General features: G+C 34.7%; 1 protein-coding gene across 1 annotated transcript; it reads right to left on the reverse strand.

The window, feature by feature from the left end:
- Positions 1 to 10,762: 10,762 nt before the first annotated feature.
- Positions 10,763 to 11,663, reverse strand: LOC111596317. Its single transcript, XM_023310483.2, has 3 exons — positions 11,587 to 11,663; positions 11,498 to 11,521; positions 10,763 to 11,325 (listed from the first exon to the last, which is right to left on the reverse strand). Exons 1-3 carry the CDS (start codon positions 11,605 to 11,607, stop codon positions 11,044 to 11,046), a joined length of 327 nt encoding a protein of 108 aa, XP_023166251.1. The 5' UTR covers positions 11,608 to 11,663; the 3' UTR covers positions 10,763 to 11,043.
- Between the last annotated feature and the right edge of the window lie 4,896 nt (positions 11,664 to 16,559).

The following is a 16,559-nucleotide window of genomic DNA, read 5'->3' on the forward strand; positions in this document are numbered from 1 at the left end:
CACATAGAAAACATGCTTTTATGTGTGTTGCATTGTTGTGGACTCTGTGCAACGTGTGCAACAACAAGTGGCAAGTTTTGTGTGTAGCGGTCAAAGTCAATTTGAAACTTGCAATCAGCAGCCCCCAAACAACAACGTACAACGAACAACGTGCAACGTGCGCTGCAGATCAACATGAGAAAAACAAAAAAGCAAAAAATGCGAGGAACGCCCAACGTTTTGCTAGATATTTGCCTGTTCATTGGGCGTGTCTCGAAGGCGGGCTTGGGGCAGTGGCACGGGCATGGGGCGTAATTAATGCAGTCACATGTGCCCGAGTTCTGCGTAAGCGCGCGCACAAGCTTGTGGCATCAACAGCTGACAGACCCAAAGAGCCCAGCTCCATTTTATGGACATTGCAATTAAGGCTGAATGCGAGAGGCGTGTACCAGGGCAAGTGGCAGCAAGTCTTAGCATTGGCGCATGCCACAGAAAAACTGAAATGAAAAACTGTTAATTGCTTTCAACCTCAAAATTTTACTCAGATCGGAAAATTTTTAATATTAAAAATTAATTACTAATAAAAAAATATACTTTATAATCTTACATTGATTTTATTTATAAGATAATAAAATCATAATTTAATATAATTTAATTATATTATGGCAGTTTTTTTTAATTTAAATTAAATTAATTTGATTTTCAATTTTATTTAACTATTTATCAGCAATATTATTTACATATGTTTTTTATGTTTATTAACATTTTTATTAATATTTAATTGAATCAAATTAAATATATATAAATAGAATAATATATATACTTTCATAATATTTATTACTATATCTATAATTCATATATATGTTTTAGAAATAATTTAAACTTCTCTAACTCCCTTTGTATTTTATTATAAACGTTATACGCTCTGCTCGCATTAAATGGTTTCTTTTGCGTACACTTTAAAAAAGAAGAGAGAAATGGACTTGCATTACATGTGGAAAATAGTTTTCTATCGATTGGCAGTTCCATAACTGAAATCCTTGAGTCAAGTGGTCAGCCAACGTGAACTTGACACTGAATACTTAGAGAACTAAAAAACGTCAATGGCTCTGCAAGAGTCATAAAACCAATAAGATATATGTATATATATAAATACATATAAATATATATGTGTGTTTGCGTGTGCACAAAAGCTAAAAGGAATTCATGGATAGTAGGAAGTGCTTTTGGCCGAAGACTCGACGATTTGCTTGCATACAAGCTCACTGACAAAATAAAAAATGAAATCAATTGGCCATAGAAAACTGTAAAACTCGGGTTACCAAGTTAAGAGGCGGCGGCTGACTGTGTGGCGTGAGTGGTCGGCAGCTCAGAGTTTTAGAGAGCAAAGTGCTACACATTGTTTGCTCGTTATAAGCCGCAAACTAGCCAAAGTATAGTTAACCATGTCTTAAACTATGCAAAGCGAGGGTTCTATTACAAGTGAGTTGAACGAAATACAATAATAAATAGTAAGACATTTGTATTTAAGTATTTATATATTTTTGAATATCGATCTATATCAATAAACTTAATAAAATACAATATGAAAAAAAATTAATAGTGTGGTATTAAATTAAAATAAAAATTAAATTAAATTAAATTAATATAATAACCATTATGATTATATTTTTTTATCAGCTTAGCATTAATTTTTTATTTATTTTTCTGAGAGATATTTGAAAAATTGTGTAAAATATCAAAAAAATATAATAAATAAATGCTACATTTTAGAAATAAAATTTAATACCTGTAATAATAAATGATTTAATTTTATTTAAAATTACAATATTTCCAAAAAATTTAATTTTATAATTATAATTATTCAATGTATTGAATTCCATGCATATTTTTTGTATTAACATTATATTTGTTTGAAATGTCTTAACATACTTAAGCATATTTTTTTATTTTATTAACTATTACTGTATGACATTCGGGCTCTACTCGAGCTGCCCTCGCTCGCAATATTTGCAAGCTGAAAATCAAATTGCAATTGAAATGCTTTGTGGTCAAGTTCAAGTGGAAAAGTTGTTATAAGTCGCAATCGGGGCTTGGCTTGGGGTTGGGGCTAAATAATAAAAAATGCGAGCATTGGAAGCCACGGGCAAACAATTTAAGTATGTAAACGCTTAGCCTAAGGCGCTGCCCCCTAATGGGGTCTCCTATAGGAGAAGGGCAACAAAAGAAATGGCCTTGACTGGACGGGGTGAACAAGTAAAGTTAATTTGTGTCCCTGCGTGACGTGGCGTGAATGCGAGCTTCAATAAATAAGCGAAAGGACGAGGAAGAGCATCCACTCACAATCAAAAATAACCTGAGCTCGCTCAGCCACAGTCGAGGACGCCCAGCAGCAACAGTGGCAGCTGCTCAATTAATAAGTTAATTGATTTTTTGTTCGACAAATTGCAAAAACACAAAATGTTAATTTGTGCCAGGCGAGCTGAAGAGACGACGATGGCGACGACGTCAACCGGAAGGAGAACGGCAAGCAGGCAGTAGGTATCAAATATTGATGAAGTTATAGTCAACGAAGCCAAGTAAACAGATGCTAACGAAGCCATTACGGACCTTAAACTAGTTAAGAGGAAATGTGAGAAAGAGCAACAGAGTGAGAGAGAGAGAGAGAGAGAGAGATAGAGAGATAGAGAGGCAGGTATAAAGTGTTAACAGGTGAAAGGTCAATTGCATGCCTCATATCGTTACAGCAAGCTTAATGATATTTTTTTAAATTTGTTTACACCGAGAATTTCATAAAAGAGCCAAAACATAAGAGTGTTAGATGGAAGATAAAATGGCTGTTATAAAAATGTAAATATAATTATATAGAAATTAAATTAAAGTGTATGAGAAAAGCTACAATATTATATAATATATATGAGAATTATATAGAAAAGAATTAAGGATTGTGATGTAAGACACAATTCAATTGAGACTTGACTTTGATAGAAGTATAAGGCCAAATGGAAAGGGAACATAAATTAGAATTGGATAGGTGGGAGACAAGATGAAGCTCTAATGAGAATTGCATAGAAGAGCCTTTCAAGAGCAAATGTAGAAGATGAATCTGGTTTAGGAAGGTACAACAAAAGTCTTAAATTATTTCATTTGAATGTGAATTGAAGAGCAAATATCTTTGGTATAAAAAATGCTTAACTAATGTAGAATGCGATAAATATTATTTTATTTTGTATTTTTTTATGTAAGCTCATAATTTATTATTATATTTCACATTCCAAATTTTCCAAATTTCTATAATATTTAGAGTTGATAAATTTTCAAATAACTCTCGCTCTAAGCAATACTTTTTATTTTTATATAGAAGCAACTTAATTCTTAAACAACAAAACATAAAACTTAAATAAACATAGAAATTTAAAGCACAGCAAAAAGTAAATGCCGACTTTTCATATAACATTTCGTGAGCAACAATTGCGCGTTATCTGTTGCCGTTAACGCCTTTTCTCTTGATTACGGCACAGACGTCAGGGCCGTAAAACTAAAGTTGGACGCGTGCAAATGTTATGGCCAGCTTTTAGGCGTTCGCCGACTAATGAATAAATATGGCTAAGAGGGCCAACAGTTGCCAAGCTAATCGAAGCTGACCTTGAGCAGCCAAAGCAGCAGACTGATCCAAAGTTTCTATTGAGCCTAAGGGAACAAGTTTGGTTTATTTTTGTTGGGTTCAGTTCTAATGCGGTTATACGCAAGTCGCAATGCTCTGACCATCAATCCGAGCGTGTTAGCTGACTTTGTGCATACTTTGTGGCATGCCGCATGCCGCATGCGGCATGTGGCACGTTTGCTTTCATTTTTTTTCTCTTTTTACTTTTGCTTTCGGCTTGTTTTGTTTGCCTTGTGCCATTTTTGCCGCAGTTGCAGTCAGGCCACTAGTTCTTAATGCCACTTCTCATTCTGCATGTTTTTCACCTACTTTACACAGAGACACACACACACACATCAGTTTACACACATATCTGTCTAACGTTTGTGCATGTTTTTCGTTCATTGGCTTTGACGTTGCGTGGCGGCATTCGAGAAAACAAAAGTTGAAAGTCTAATGAACCCCTTGGCAAATTGCGATGCGATGCGAAGCGAAGCGATGCGATGCGCCGCTGTGTTAGCAATGTCGCATAAAGCAAAGCATCATAGACAAACAAAACGCACACAGAGACAAACACACACACACAGATACATAGGCGCAGATACATGAGTCTCAAAGTACGTTCAAGATATCATAGAAAGCGACTATGCCTTCAACATTTTGTTGCACGCGTAGGTTTGCTTTTTAGCTGACAAAAATATATATTGTGGAATAAGACTATAAAGTACTCTGCTTTTAAGAACAGCGCCAAGGCCCACTGAGCCTTTAACACATAAGCAACTTTCATATTTTAGATATATATATAATTCAATCTTTAACAAACCTTAAACTTAACCAAAAACTCTCCAAAAATAATATTTAAATGGCTTGCATGTTTGAATCTTAAATAAGCTGAATAATATTTATTTAAAATACCTGCAGCTTACCATTTGTTAACAGTTTATTAGACTCATGTGAAGAAACATGTTTATCTGTCAGTGATTTATATAATTATGATAGACACTCGTGACAAAGCTCAGACAAGACAAATAGAAAGGGCACACAAACACCCATCCATACAGCCATTTTAACAGTGTTTCATCAATCGTTGGGTTTAACAAAAAACCGTATGTCGCGCTGAAATGAAGAGACGTTGCCTCGGTGCCACAGACAGAGACATCAGCGTTTAGCCAAATCTGGCCAATTTTTCAGATAAATGCGCTAAAAGTAGCTGGAGTTAATGAAAAAAAAAGCAAATATGAATGACCCAGTAGGCAGTGACCGACTAGAAGATACTTTGAGTCACATGACATACACAATATGAGTTGAAGCAGAATTGAAGGAGGGAGCTTATAAGGGGAAGCCTTCAATGAGTGAAGTTGTCGTTGCTTTGCTGTACTCCAAGAAACTCTTGCTCTCCAATCGTAGGAGAGATTAGGCGATGGCAAATCGGTTTTTGCTACTAATATTCGCATACTAAAGTATGTAAAGACGTAGTGCATGACTGCTCGTGTCTATCACACAAATTCTAGCAAAAGCATTATACCCTATTCACCCATTTTGAATGGGTTCAGGGTATAACCAGGAGACAGCAGAGGCAACACAGTCTGGCAAGCAGGCAGTGAACTAGAAATAATGCAGTCAGTCAGCCAGCTGACGGAAAGTTATTTAATTTTACATTCGTTTTTTTTTTAATACAACATGTCATATGCGTGAAAATGTATAAAAGAAATGACTCAGTTATAAATAAATTAGAATATTTTTATGGAATGCAAAAATATTTATATAAAGCTTAAACTAAAAGCATAAATATACTATATATTTTATATAAAATATTTATTTTATATAAAAATATTAATTTAAATAAACAAGAATTTAGCTTTGATTTTTTAAAAATATATAGCTAAGCTCATAATGATGTTATAATAATAATAAGAAATATATATTTTAGTGCATAGTAAATAAAATAAAATTTATAACATTTTTCAACAATAAAGTATTTTTATTTCTATTTTCAAACTATTTTCTTTAAATTTGATATTATTTGTTATAAAAACATATAAATATTTATAATATCTACTATTATATTTTATTTTTATTTAACTAAATTTTTAATTTTTTAATATGAATAAAATTAGGACTTTGACAAGATGTGTTTTTATTGAAATTACATATATATACAAATTTATATAAATAGCATATTTTTATATTTTTTCTTTCGACTGCAACCCTCTTCTGGCTAATATATATATAAATAATTTGGCAAACTGAAATACGTTGTCACTTTCGGCTTCATTGAGTCGCATTAAACGAGTATTTTGAGTTAAGCGCACAGACAGACATTGTCAAGAGCGCCAAATTTATGGCTCGCAGTAACAAAGAAGAAGCAGAAGAAGAAGAGAAGGAGTATAAAAGAACAAATATTGAAATTGTTGCCAAAGGCCTTTTTTTGTTTTTGCCCATGAAATAATCGCCATTGTCTATGCATATGCGTGTTGGCCATGGTCTATTGGAGAGTTGGCGAGTGAGATTGAGTCATGGCAGTGGCCAGACGGAAATTGCAGTCTTTTTTTCCATGGAATGACAGCCAACGCATGTCAGCCGAAACTCCGATAAAATAGATGAAAAAGTAGAAGAAGAAGTACTTTGCCTGCAATATTAAATTCTTAGTTTTATGGTGAAAGAATTGAATTTGTGAAAGATCAAATTGAGCTGTAGAGGCGAACGTAGGCTTGAGTCTTAGTCAAGCTCATGGCCATGGCTAAAATATACCAAGATTAATATTATAGCTATATAATACACTGCTAAGTAAGTTGCTCTATCAGCGTTTCATGATAATCTTGCTGCAACCTCCGGAGAGAGCCTTGCTGCATTGCCCCTCAAGGCCAAAGAGGAAATTGAGTTCCGTTTAAACGCAAACCAAGAGCTGTCGAGCGACCTCTTCTCATTTGCAAAATAAGTAGTTCGAATACTAAATGAAAAGGTTTCCACGAATCGCGGCAAGCAACAACTGGATTCCCCACAAGAGCTAGTGAACTGGCCATGCCTCAACATCAGCTGAACTCAGCTCGAAGTAATCTATGAAACTATCAAAGGATAATGTTACCAACAACAATTATTGCATGCAGCATTTGAGCATGAAAAGACATGACCAATTTCAATGGAATTTCCTACCACAGCCACCATCGCATTAGACATTGAACCTCGACTACTATTTGCTTCTTTTGGCCATGATTACTTTCGAAAGTAGCTACATTTACTAAGAAAATTTTAATGAATTTTCGACTTTATATGCGAAAGGCACAAACTATCATAGTCGTGAGCATAATGGAGCAAATGGGCAAAGGCAGTGGTGGCTGGAAAAGAGTCTGTGAAAAGGGTTTTCCAACCGACCCAGCTAGTTAGAGTTGGAACAGATTAAAAGTATTCAACAGGGTGTCAAGATGCGAAACGGGTTGTAGTCTTTTTTTAGACAACAATTTTGTACATCAACATTCCAACTATATCATATTAAAGTTTCTATTTACGTTTAACAAATTGCAAACATTATTTCCAGTTCAAAGCACTCGCGGCAGTTGAATGAATGATTGAATGATAAATGTCTACACATCAGGAATTAGTGGAAGATTGTCTCCGCTCTTAGGATTGTCAATTGCGGCTTTAAGAGCTAAGAGTAAAAAGACAGGAATTTAACATTTTATGTGGATTACTTTAAAAAAATACAAAATGTATTTTTAAATAAATAACAGCAAAATATTTAAAAGACTTTCAAAGCTCACCTCGTATTATACAAATTAATAAGTATTTAGTAAGCACTTCAATTGCTTTAGAGCTTTAAAACTACACAAATTATTTACGTAAATATTCAATATTCTGCTTGCTATATATTTTTGTCCAAGCAATCAATTAAAAATTCAATTAAAATATTTTGCAAAACTTAATAGTTCTGGGAAATATATAATTTCTGCAAACTGTCAAAACTTAATGTCGCTCAAGCTTGGGCTGTGTCAATAATTTACAATTAGTAAAATCTTTGTAGTTAACCAAATGGATAATAACGCTCGAAGGAACTCTTAAGAGTTCGTTGACACCAAATAAAAGTGTGTGTGCATTGCATATTTAGACAGTGGCTGCCAAAAAGCAAAGCCAGGCTCATTTGTATTCATTAAAGTGCTTGAAGCAGCAGCAGCTGCTGTTAGTAGCAAAGAAAATCTTAGTATAAAATATAGTTACTTTGTCAGGTAAATGAATATAAATATGATCGAGATTGTAACTAAAAGTAAATAGAAGATTTGTAGAATCAGCTGCAGCAAAATAGTAAAGTTTGAAGCTATATGCAAAATATTTTGAAACTTTTTTATTAAATTTCGTTTTTTCCTTTTTCTTTCTGTGAAAATGATATTCTATTCATATAGTACAAAATAACAGAACTTTATTTATTTTTTATTAACATCGCTAATTTATTGAAGCTAAACTTTTGAAGTATTTAGAAATAAATTTTTTTCTAAAATTTTTTTATGTTAGAGATTTTTTAAAATTCTTAGGAAAAGTTATTTTATTTAAAAACAATTTAGAATGTTAAAATTCGCTTTTTTATGCATTCATAGATTCTTTGATTCGTCGATTGATGTTTATATGCATAACTAAAAAGCAAATGAAAACGCTGAAAGTGGGCTTAACCGACTACATCATACTTGTAAACTAAAAAGCCAATTAATAAGCTTTTTGGTCAGGTAACAAAATAGGCCAACAGTAACTTATTTGGTTAATTCGAATACCAGCTTTAAATCTCTGGAGCATTCAGCTTTTAGCCATTTTCCACGTATCCAATTGGCGGGTGTATCTAAGCTGCTTTGAGTATATTTGTGGGAAACTGTGACATTTTCAATACGAACTGAGTTAATGAGTAAACAAAAAATATAAAAACTTCCCCTAACACCGAACTACACTTAAAACTAATAAATACGAATGATTTTCTTTATATTTAAGCTCCACACTTAATCAATTTTATTCAGTGGACTAGACTTGTTCTATTCAGTTTTACCCTTTTTATTTATATGTGTTTCTTGGCATATTCCAGCTTTCGCTCTCAAAAATGTACAATGTGCCGTGGTAGGGCATAACATAAATTCAAAACTTCTAGAAGTTGTGGGCCAAAGGCAATCTTAATGCGAAAACTATTCAAATAATATTCGCATATTGATTCTGACGCAGCCCTGATAGCCCTGTTGAGAAGTTCAAAATTCCACTTAAATTTCATGCGATTTGCCCGAAAAGTTGTTTGGCCAAGTTTTTCTTGTTTGGCCAAATGCCTCAGCCGCAGTTGAGGCAACGCCTTCAAGTATGCAGCGCTGTTTTGTTAGGCGCTGCCGCACTTCTAAGCGCCTTCAGCGCCATGTGGCATGCAACAGATTGAACTTGTCACTCTGTGTAGCTGACTGTCTGCTTGATTTGAGCCAGGTTCAACGTACGGCTAAGGTCCACAAATTGTCAACAAATTGAAATCTCTTCAGTCTGAGTCAGAGTTCAAGGGTCGGCAACAAAATAAAAGTAATAAAAAGTCAAAGCATTTAAATGCTCTAATCTAATTGCCACATGCAAATGCAAATGCAAATGCCCAGCACTGACTCAGCGAGAATAACAAATTGGATGCGGGCTCAGCTTCAGCAGAAATTTAATAACCAAACATCCGCTTGAAAAGGGACAATATTTAAAGCAGAAGCAACTAGCTGAGGAATTTTTTGTTTCTGTTTTTTGTTTGTTGCTGAAACATGTCACGAGAAACAGTAAAAAGCAACAACAGAAAAGAAAGGAAAGCAAAGGCCAAGTGCGAGATTAGCCAATGCACAGAAAGCATTCAAATATGGCTAAGCGAAAGCAAATATAAGATCAATATTGAAATATATAGACTTGACCATGCCCTGTAAATAGTTTTTCTGCTGATATATAAGGGGTGTAATTCCATGGGGCTCTGCGGCGGCGTCTCATGCCAAAGAAGACACTGCGAAGATGAGTTAGAGCTGACTGATTAGTGAATGAATTTATGAATGGTGAAAATATTGATGTAATTTTGAAACTACGTCCAAGCCATTGCCAGAACTGGACAAGCACTGCCAGTTTTGCTGCCAGTGCTTCTAGTTTTTGATCAAAATTTGGCTTTCTGGCTTCTTGAACACTTCTCGCTAAGGCTGCTCTATGCCCATCAAACTACGTTTTCAGCTTGACTTAACATCCAATGGTCAAATATCTCAACAGGGCAATGAACTGCTTCTGAACTGATGCCATGCTGAGCGTCGATTGTTCGAAAGAACTTTCATTGCGCTTTTTGACAATTGTGTTGTATGCATTTTTTCAGTTCACACACAAGACAATTCATAAGCATAGCTCAATTTTGGATAAATTTTGCAGCATTCCAATTTCATCAATCATTACCCACTCTGTATAAAAGCTCTCATGCTTATAAAAATGTCCACAACTCATTATTATATTAAAGGGTATATCTTGCTCTCACAGAGATATTCACAATTTAAGAAGCCCTTTTATACACACCATAGTTTAAAGAATATAAAAATGTTACCATTACATGGATTTATACAGGGTATACGTATCGATTGCGCTATCCAAAACATGCCAGCCTTCACTTGTATATTTACAGGGTATGCTTAGAAATTCTGTACAATCTAAGCTACCCTGCTTACAAATTCTCTCATTTACTGGGTAGCCAAATCGAATGTGCTATGCAAAACATGTTACTGAAACATTAAATTGGGCGAGAAAATGCCAATCAAAGAATGTGATAAAAGCTACCAAGAAATGTGTGCATCGAAACGTGCATAGTTTGTCGAATTCCTTCAAACAATTGCATAGCAAGCATATACATATATATATATATGTTACATATATAGTTGCTTCAGCTGAAAATTGAAGGAACTAAGGCTAAAGCCTGAAAATAGTTCAAAGATAAGGAATTATGAGGCAGACTCACTGCAGAACTCATGGGACAAACATCAATAGCTTCAACCGACAACTTGAATAGCGGCCGCAACGTTTAATAGTCCTTAACCCACTCGGCTTCAGTTGTAATTGGCCATCAATAACAGACAAGCACATACCAGTGAGCGATTTAGGAGGCGTGGCCGAACTTTAGAAATAGAATTCAAGTATTTGCAATGCTCCATTTAATCAACAATTTTATCGATGTGTGTGCGAGTATGTGTGCATGTGTGTGCATGTGCGTGTATGTGCGTGTATATGTGTGTGCGTGTATGCCTATGTATGCGTGTATTAGTGTGTGGGTGAGGAATATTTCATAACTTGAGTTAACTATTTCTTAGAATTCATTTGCGTTCCTGTTCTGATTTCCTTTCCATTGTTGCATTGTTGTGTGATTCAACTATGTTGTCCTATCTGAAGTGAATTGATTCCGTTTTCTGGTATTCGATTTACTTCTTCTTCTTTTTGTCCTTTTCCTTCTCCTTCTCCTTATTGTCCTCCTTGGCTGGGCACGAGCTCAAGTAGCCGCCGCTCTTCATACGATCAAACGCATCCAACGGATCATAATTTGTGTAGAAATTCCGATACTTCACCTTGCGCGGGGTATTGTGAAATATATAAAACATAAGTGGAGCCAACAGGGACAAACAGCAAGCCGTCCTCAAATTTTTTATCATTTTTTTGAAATGCGTATTGTGCATAGGAAATTTGACATTCTTCAGCTGTTCTGGCTGCAATGGAAAAGGACAGTGTGGAAATTCTACATCTACATCAAATATAAATAAATAAACAAACATATAACATATGAAAAAATATAAACACATATATATAAATATACACATATGTATATGCATAGCTATACTTCTAAATATATTTCCAGATTTTATGTAGACTATTACTCACTGAAAGTGGTGGCGGCTTACATTCCTGTAAAGAAAAGGATTTTATTAAAAAAATTTCGATTTTTACTTTTCCTTAATAATTTATTTTACCATTTTTGGTTTTGCGGACATTTTGTTGAGTTTCTAAAAATGTCTGTAACGTCCACAACAAATATAGGTGAACTGAATTATTTGGTTTGCTTCAAATGAGACCTACAGCAAAACATACTTTGACAATAGCTTAGAAATTGAAAAAAACAGAAAGAGAACTAAATTAAATTTTCTAGGCTTTAATTTATTACAAATAATCTCGTAAGTAAAATATATATTAAAAAAATAATAAAATAAAATATAATTTGATATAAAATACAAAAAATGTAAATGAATTAAATTATATAAAACAAGCATAAAAATATCTCTATATATGGAATAAATAACTATATATTTATGTTTATTTATATTTAACCCATTTTATCACAATAAATATGCTGGGAAATTAAGCTGCCAAAAAAATAAACGATCTAAATTAATATTATTCAATGAACAAAAAAACTCTATTAAAGCTTAAAAAGTTGTTTTCTTAAATATATAGAAAAAACTAAAATTTATTTTCCTTTTTCCATAAAGTCTTGCTCTTAGATCACTGCTAAAGCTTCACTCTCTCATTTATATCGGGTATTTAAATAGTATTTAATTTACAGAAGCAAAAAAAAAACAAGTCAAATTATTGTCAAATTTTTTGTGTTCCAGCTGTCATTAAATGCCACTGAGTTCAAGTCAATATGATTGATTGTAGCATTTCACGAGGCAGGCAATCGACTCATTGGCGTCATTATGTGAGGGAGGAGGCAAGCAATTTGTCAGGCTTTTAGACAGCCAAGCTTAAAAAAGCGAAGGCAATCTACTACTGCAATTAGTTGACTATTTAGCAAAAAGCTTAGAGAAAGTGGAGAAAAAAGCGCCAAACTGTCAGTTAAATGAAGTGTTGAAAAAGCTCAGCAAGCCAAAAAAGCTTTAAATTAATATATATGTATGTATTATATTAAATCATAATTTTATTTTTTTCGCATCGCTAAACTACACCATGACTGGCTAAGCCAGCTGAAAACAAAACTAAACACTCTCAACATTTTCCCAAGGGGTACAGGCTACACACATAAAGAAGATAGAAGCGAAAGCGCAAGGCTGACAAACGAGGAACAGCGCTTACGATGCTTAACATAACCATTTGTCTAAGGCCTGTGGGCGGGTGGGTAATAAATGTTTGCTGGCTGTGTAAAGAAAAATACGTGGCATACTTTAAGGCGTGCGGCCGACAACATTTCTGCTTACAACAATTGGAAGCCAGATGCAAAAAAGCTTGCAAAATATGTGAATTAACAGCTTAAGGATTTTTTTTGTACCACTCAGCTATACACTGCGAGTGAGTATAACAGACAAAGTGAAGGTTTTGACTTGGGGTACAGTATCTATTGATATGAAGGGTAGATGAATTGATAGCAAGATTGAGTAGTTTTAAGAGTTGCTAGGGAAACCAGAGGAACTATCTCTTAATATAGATTGAAAGAGAATTAGGAGGAGGATCAAGCTTTATGAATGGAAATTTTGAATAACTGTTAAATGGAAACTTTTATATTGATAAATTGTAAAGCACAAGTGAATAGGTAACAGCTCTAGTGGAGGTGCCCGTCGAAGAGATAATTTGATCCCAGTCCTATGCACCTTTATAAGACGAGGTCAATTAGCACATCTAACAAATATGAAGTCTTTAATTTTAATAGACTGACAGCCAGATGCACAGCTAAGCCAACATAAAATAGTTACAGCAAAAGTTTGCTTATTGATGGCAATTTATATTTGCCTCGCTTTTGTTAGTGTCTACAAAAGTTGCTCAGGTGCAAATCAACGTTGCTTAGCAACCAGGTACTCACCTTCCGCATTTGCAGAACCCGAACACGTGCGCAAGGCGAAACAAAAGCATTTGCATATGAAATGCAGTTGAAGTGACTTTAAAATGCAGCTCAGCTCCTTCATGGCGAACTCTACGCAAAGTGCGCTGATCTTAAAGAACATTTGATTTTTGAGTGCTTGGCAACAAATGAGGCAAAGTTGTAGAAATGCGACCCGAAATGAGAATTCAGCTGGCAATAAATTTTACATTTTCACTGACGCCGCATTCTCTCTGTTAAAATTCAACCCAAACCAACGCTTCATCTGCCTCTCCTCGTCGAATGTGTCGTCGTTGCCAGTTTATTGAAATTTTATGCAATTCTTGCACTTTATAGAAAATGCATGCACTTTGTTAACGTGGCTGGAAACGTGTGGCCCGCTCGTCGCCCGGGGTTATGCAACACGATTAAAGTTTGTCTTCGATACTCTCTGAGTATTTGTTGCCAAACTGTCAAAAGGCCTTCGCACCACAAGTAACCGAAATTGTAAGTTAAGTAAAATTAAGGTGTGAAAACTTTTAAGCATGCTGCGAAGCTTCGTAGCCTTCGTTGGCCATTAAATAATTCAATTGCCAACTGCCAATTTTCCCAATGCTCATTGTTTTTTTTATTATGCCTCTCGCAGTCATTCAGGCTTGAAATTTAATTTGGCCTCCACTGTTATTACATAATTTCTTAATTCAGCACTTATGTCATGGCAAGCGAATAATAATTAAAAAACGGAAATGAAACTGGAAGTGTCACAGCAACTGTTATGCCGTCGCCAGGCTTGGTAAATGGAAACTCTTTCTTATGAAATAATAATGAACAAGCATAATTGGGCTTTAACCGCTGCAGAGATTTATTTTAACTAGTAGTAAAAGCTGAAGGAAAAGAAGTAGTAGTAGTAGTAGTAGTAATAGTAGTAGTAGTAGTAATTGTAGTAGTAGTAATAGTAATAGTAGTAGTAATTGTAGTAATAGTAATAGTAGTAGTAATTGTAGTAGTAGTAGAAGTAGCATTAGTGTAGTAGAAGTAGTATTAGCAATAGTAGTAGTAGTATTAGCAGTAGTAGTAGTAGTAATAATGTAGTAATGCTAGTAGTAGTAGTATAATGAGTAGTAGTTGTAGTAGTAGAAGTAGTAGTAGTAGTGTTCAAATGAACAGAAGTATAAATAGTAGTAGTAGTAGCTAGTTCTCTTTCATATATAACTAGAGATCATCGAACACCAAGTAGAGAAACTTAAGCAACCTTTGCAATCTACTTAGCTCCAATTAATTTACCTACTCTAGCTAAAATTAATAGTAGGACATTCGCTATAGTATGACTCTATTTTCGCTCTTCATAGTTTAGAATATACATTTTTATGTTTAATAGTTACAGGTCACATTTACCATAAACTTTAGCCCTCATGTCGACGCAAGTCGTTGATTAAGTATCCCAAACGCTTATCAAGTGGTTAAGCCACCCTAATATATTTAACTGATATTTAAAGTGATGTGCTTTGCATTGTTTCGTAATAAAAGATGGCTGCAACATTTAACAATTCCTTTCAGCATTTACTAAGCAGTTAATTAAAGTTGACTTCAGAGCCCTTTGCGCCCTTTGGGCCAATACCATGAAATAGTTTGCCAACTTAACTCAACCGCTCGCAGCCACGCACAAAATTTGCTCATTTTCACACAACACACACACTCGCACACACACACACACACATATGAAGCTGTACATTTTATGTGAGGGTAATCCGTTGTGGCCTGCAACAAATCCTACGGTGAGATTTCAGAGATTTCCCTTAGTGCTCGACTCGAGCGCAAATATCAAATGGCCTGACACTAGGCAGCCAGTCAGCCAGTCAGCCAGGCAGTCATGGAGGCAGGCAGATGGATGGATGGCTGGTTGCCTGGTTGGCTGGCTGAAAGGATCCCTACGCATAGCTGGCAGTAGTTTCCATTGTTTAAGAGCAGCTACTCAAGGGATATCAAGCAGTCACTGCCACTGAATGCAAAATCAGTGAAAACGCTATTCAAAACTGCATATGCTCTGTCATGAATGAGTAATATGAATGTATTCATCATACAGCTAAATTATGTCAGGTTTTGGTAACAGTAACTGAGTAACGAACAGTGATTTCTATGCCATTTATATGGCCGGCCTGTACTTGAATTAACTGCATTTAGTTTCACAGCGATTTCGAATGAATATTAAATGAGGCATACGAATGCCAAATCTTTTATGCCAAAGCTTTTATGGTTAAAAGGATTTGCTAGCCAATTGGCATTCACTATTTTACTAATGAAGATCGAACTTCTGAAATAAGAATACCTTGATCGAATCTTGGTTTCGTAATGGAAAATATTAAAACTAGGACTGGGATCAGGGTAACTCCTAGTCGCGCACCCCACCTAGAGCTTTCTTACTTGTTTAAGGCACTTTCGTATCACTACTAAAAACTTTTAAGAAATTTACTCATTCAATTTAAAATATTTAGGAAATATCTTAAAGATCTAATGTGATGTAGATATTCTGGTTTCAGAGTCAAATTCAACCGTTAAGAAACCTTCACAAGGGAAAGTCTGATACCTGATTCCCAACTGCCAATATATTTACAAAGACAAAAACTTAGCTGAGTATTTGATTGAGACTAGTCAAATATCAAATCAATATTTGTATATTCTTTTTGTATATTTTTTCCATCAGTAATCAGTATTTTCTACCCATACGAGGTTTACTTAAGAGGCTAAGATCACTCAGATTTAAACGAAATTTCAGTAAATGAACATAAAAATATTTAAAATTTAAATTAAAATAAATTTATTTAAAATACAAAAAAGCCACTCCTAAAAATGTAAATCTTTTGATTCTATAAATTTCTAACGAAATGTTTAACTTAAACTAGAAAAATGCTCAGCAAAACTAAATAAAATTTAGCTGCCTTTAAAATGGCAGAACGGAAAGAGCGACTCTGCACAGCTCCTGCGACACGCGAAATGTTGAAATATGTTGGATTGAGTGAGTGTGTGTGTGTGTGAGTAACTGTGCATGTGTTTGTCCATTTATGTGTGTTCATTTGGCGCAAAACACTGCGACTGGGCGACACGCCTTTTGTTTGTCGGCGTCAAGGCGAAAATAGGTCTAACCCCTATGCAAAAAAG

Source organism: Drosophila hydei, unplaced genomic scaffold, assembly GCF_003285905.1.
Source record: "Drosophila hydei strain 15085-1641.00,03,60 unplaced genomic scaffold, DhydRS2 tig00008116-arrow-pilon, whole genome shotgun sequence".
In the NCBI taxonomy this organism is placed as follows: domain Eukaryota; kingdom Metazoa; phylum Arthropoda; class Insecta; order Diptera; family Drosophilidae; genus Drosophila; species Drosophila hydei.

What these genes read in the sequence shown, in the direction of transcription:
- LOC111596317 (XM_023310483.2), bottom strand. Translation starts at nt 11,607, where the DNA reads ATGTCCGCAAAACCAAAAATG. An exon ending in TGTCCGCAAAACCAAAAATG is followed by an intron (nt 11,522 to 11,586) that starts GTAAAATAAATT and finishes TTTTCTTTACAG; the next exon opens with GAATGTAAGCCGCCACCACT. An exon ending in GTAAGCCGCCACCACTTTCA is followed by an intron (nt 11,326 to 11,497) that starts GTGAGTAATAGT and finishes TTTCCATTGCAG; the next exon opens with CCAGAACAGCTGAAGAATGT.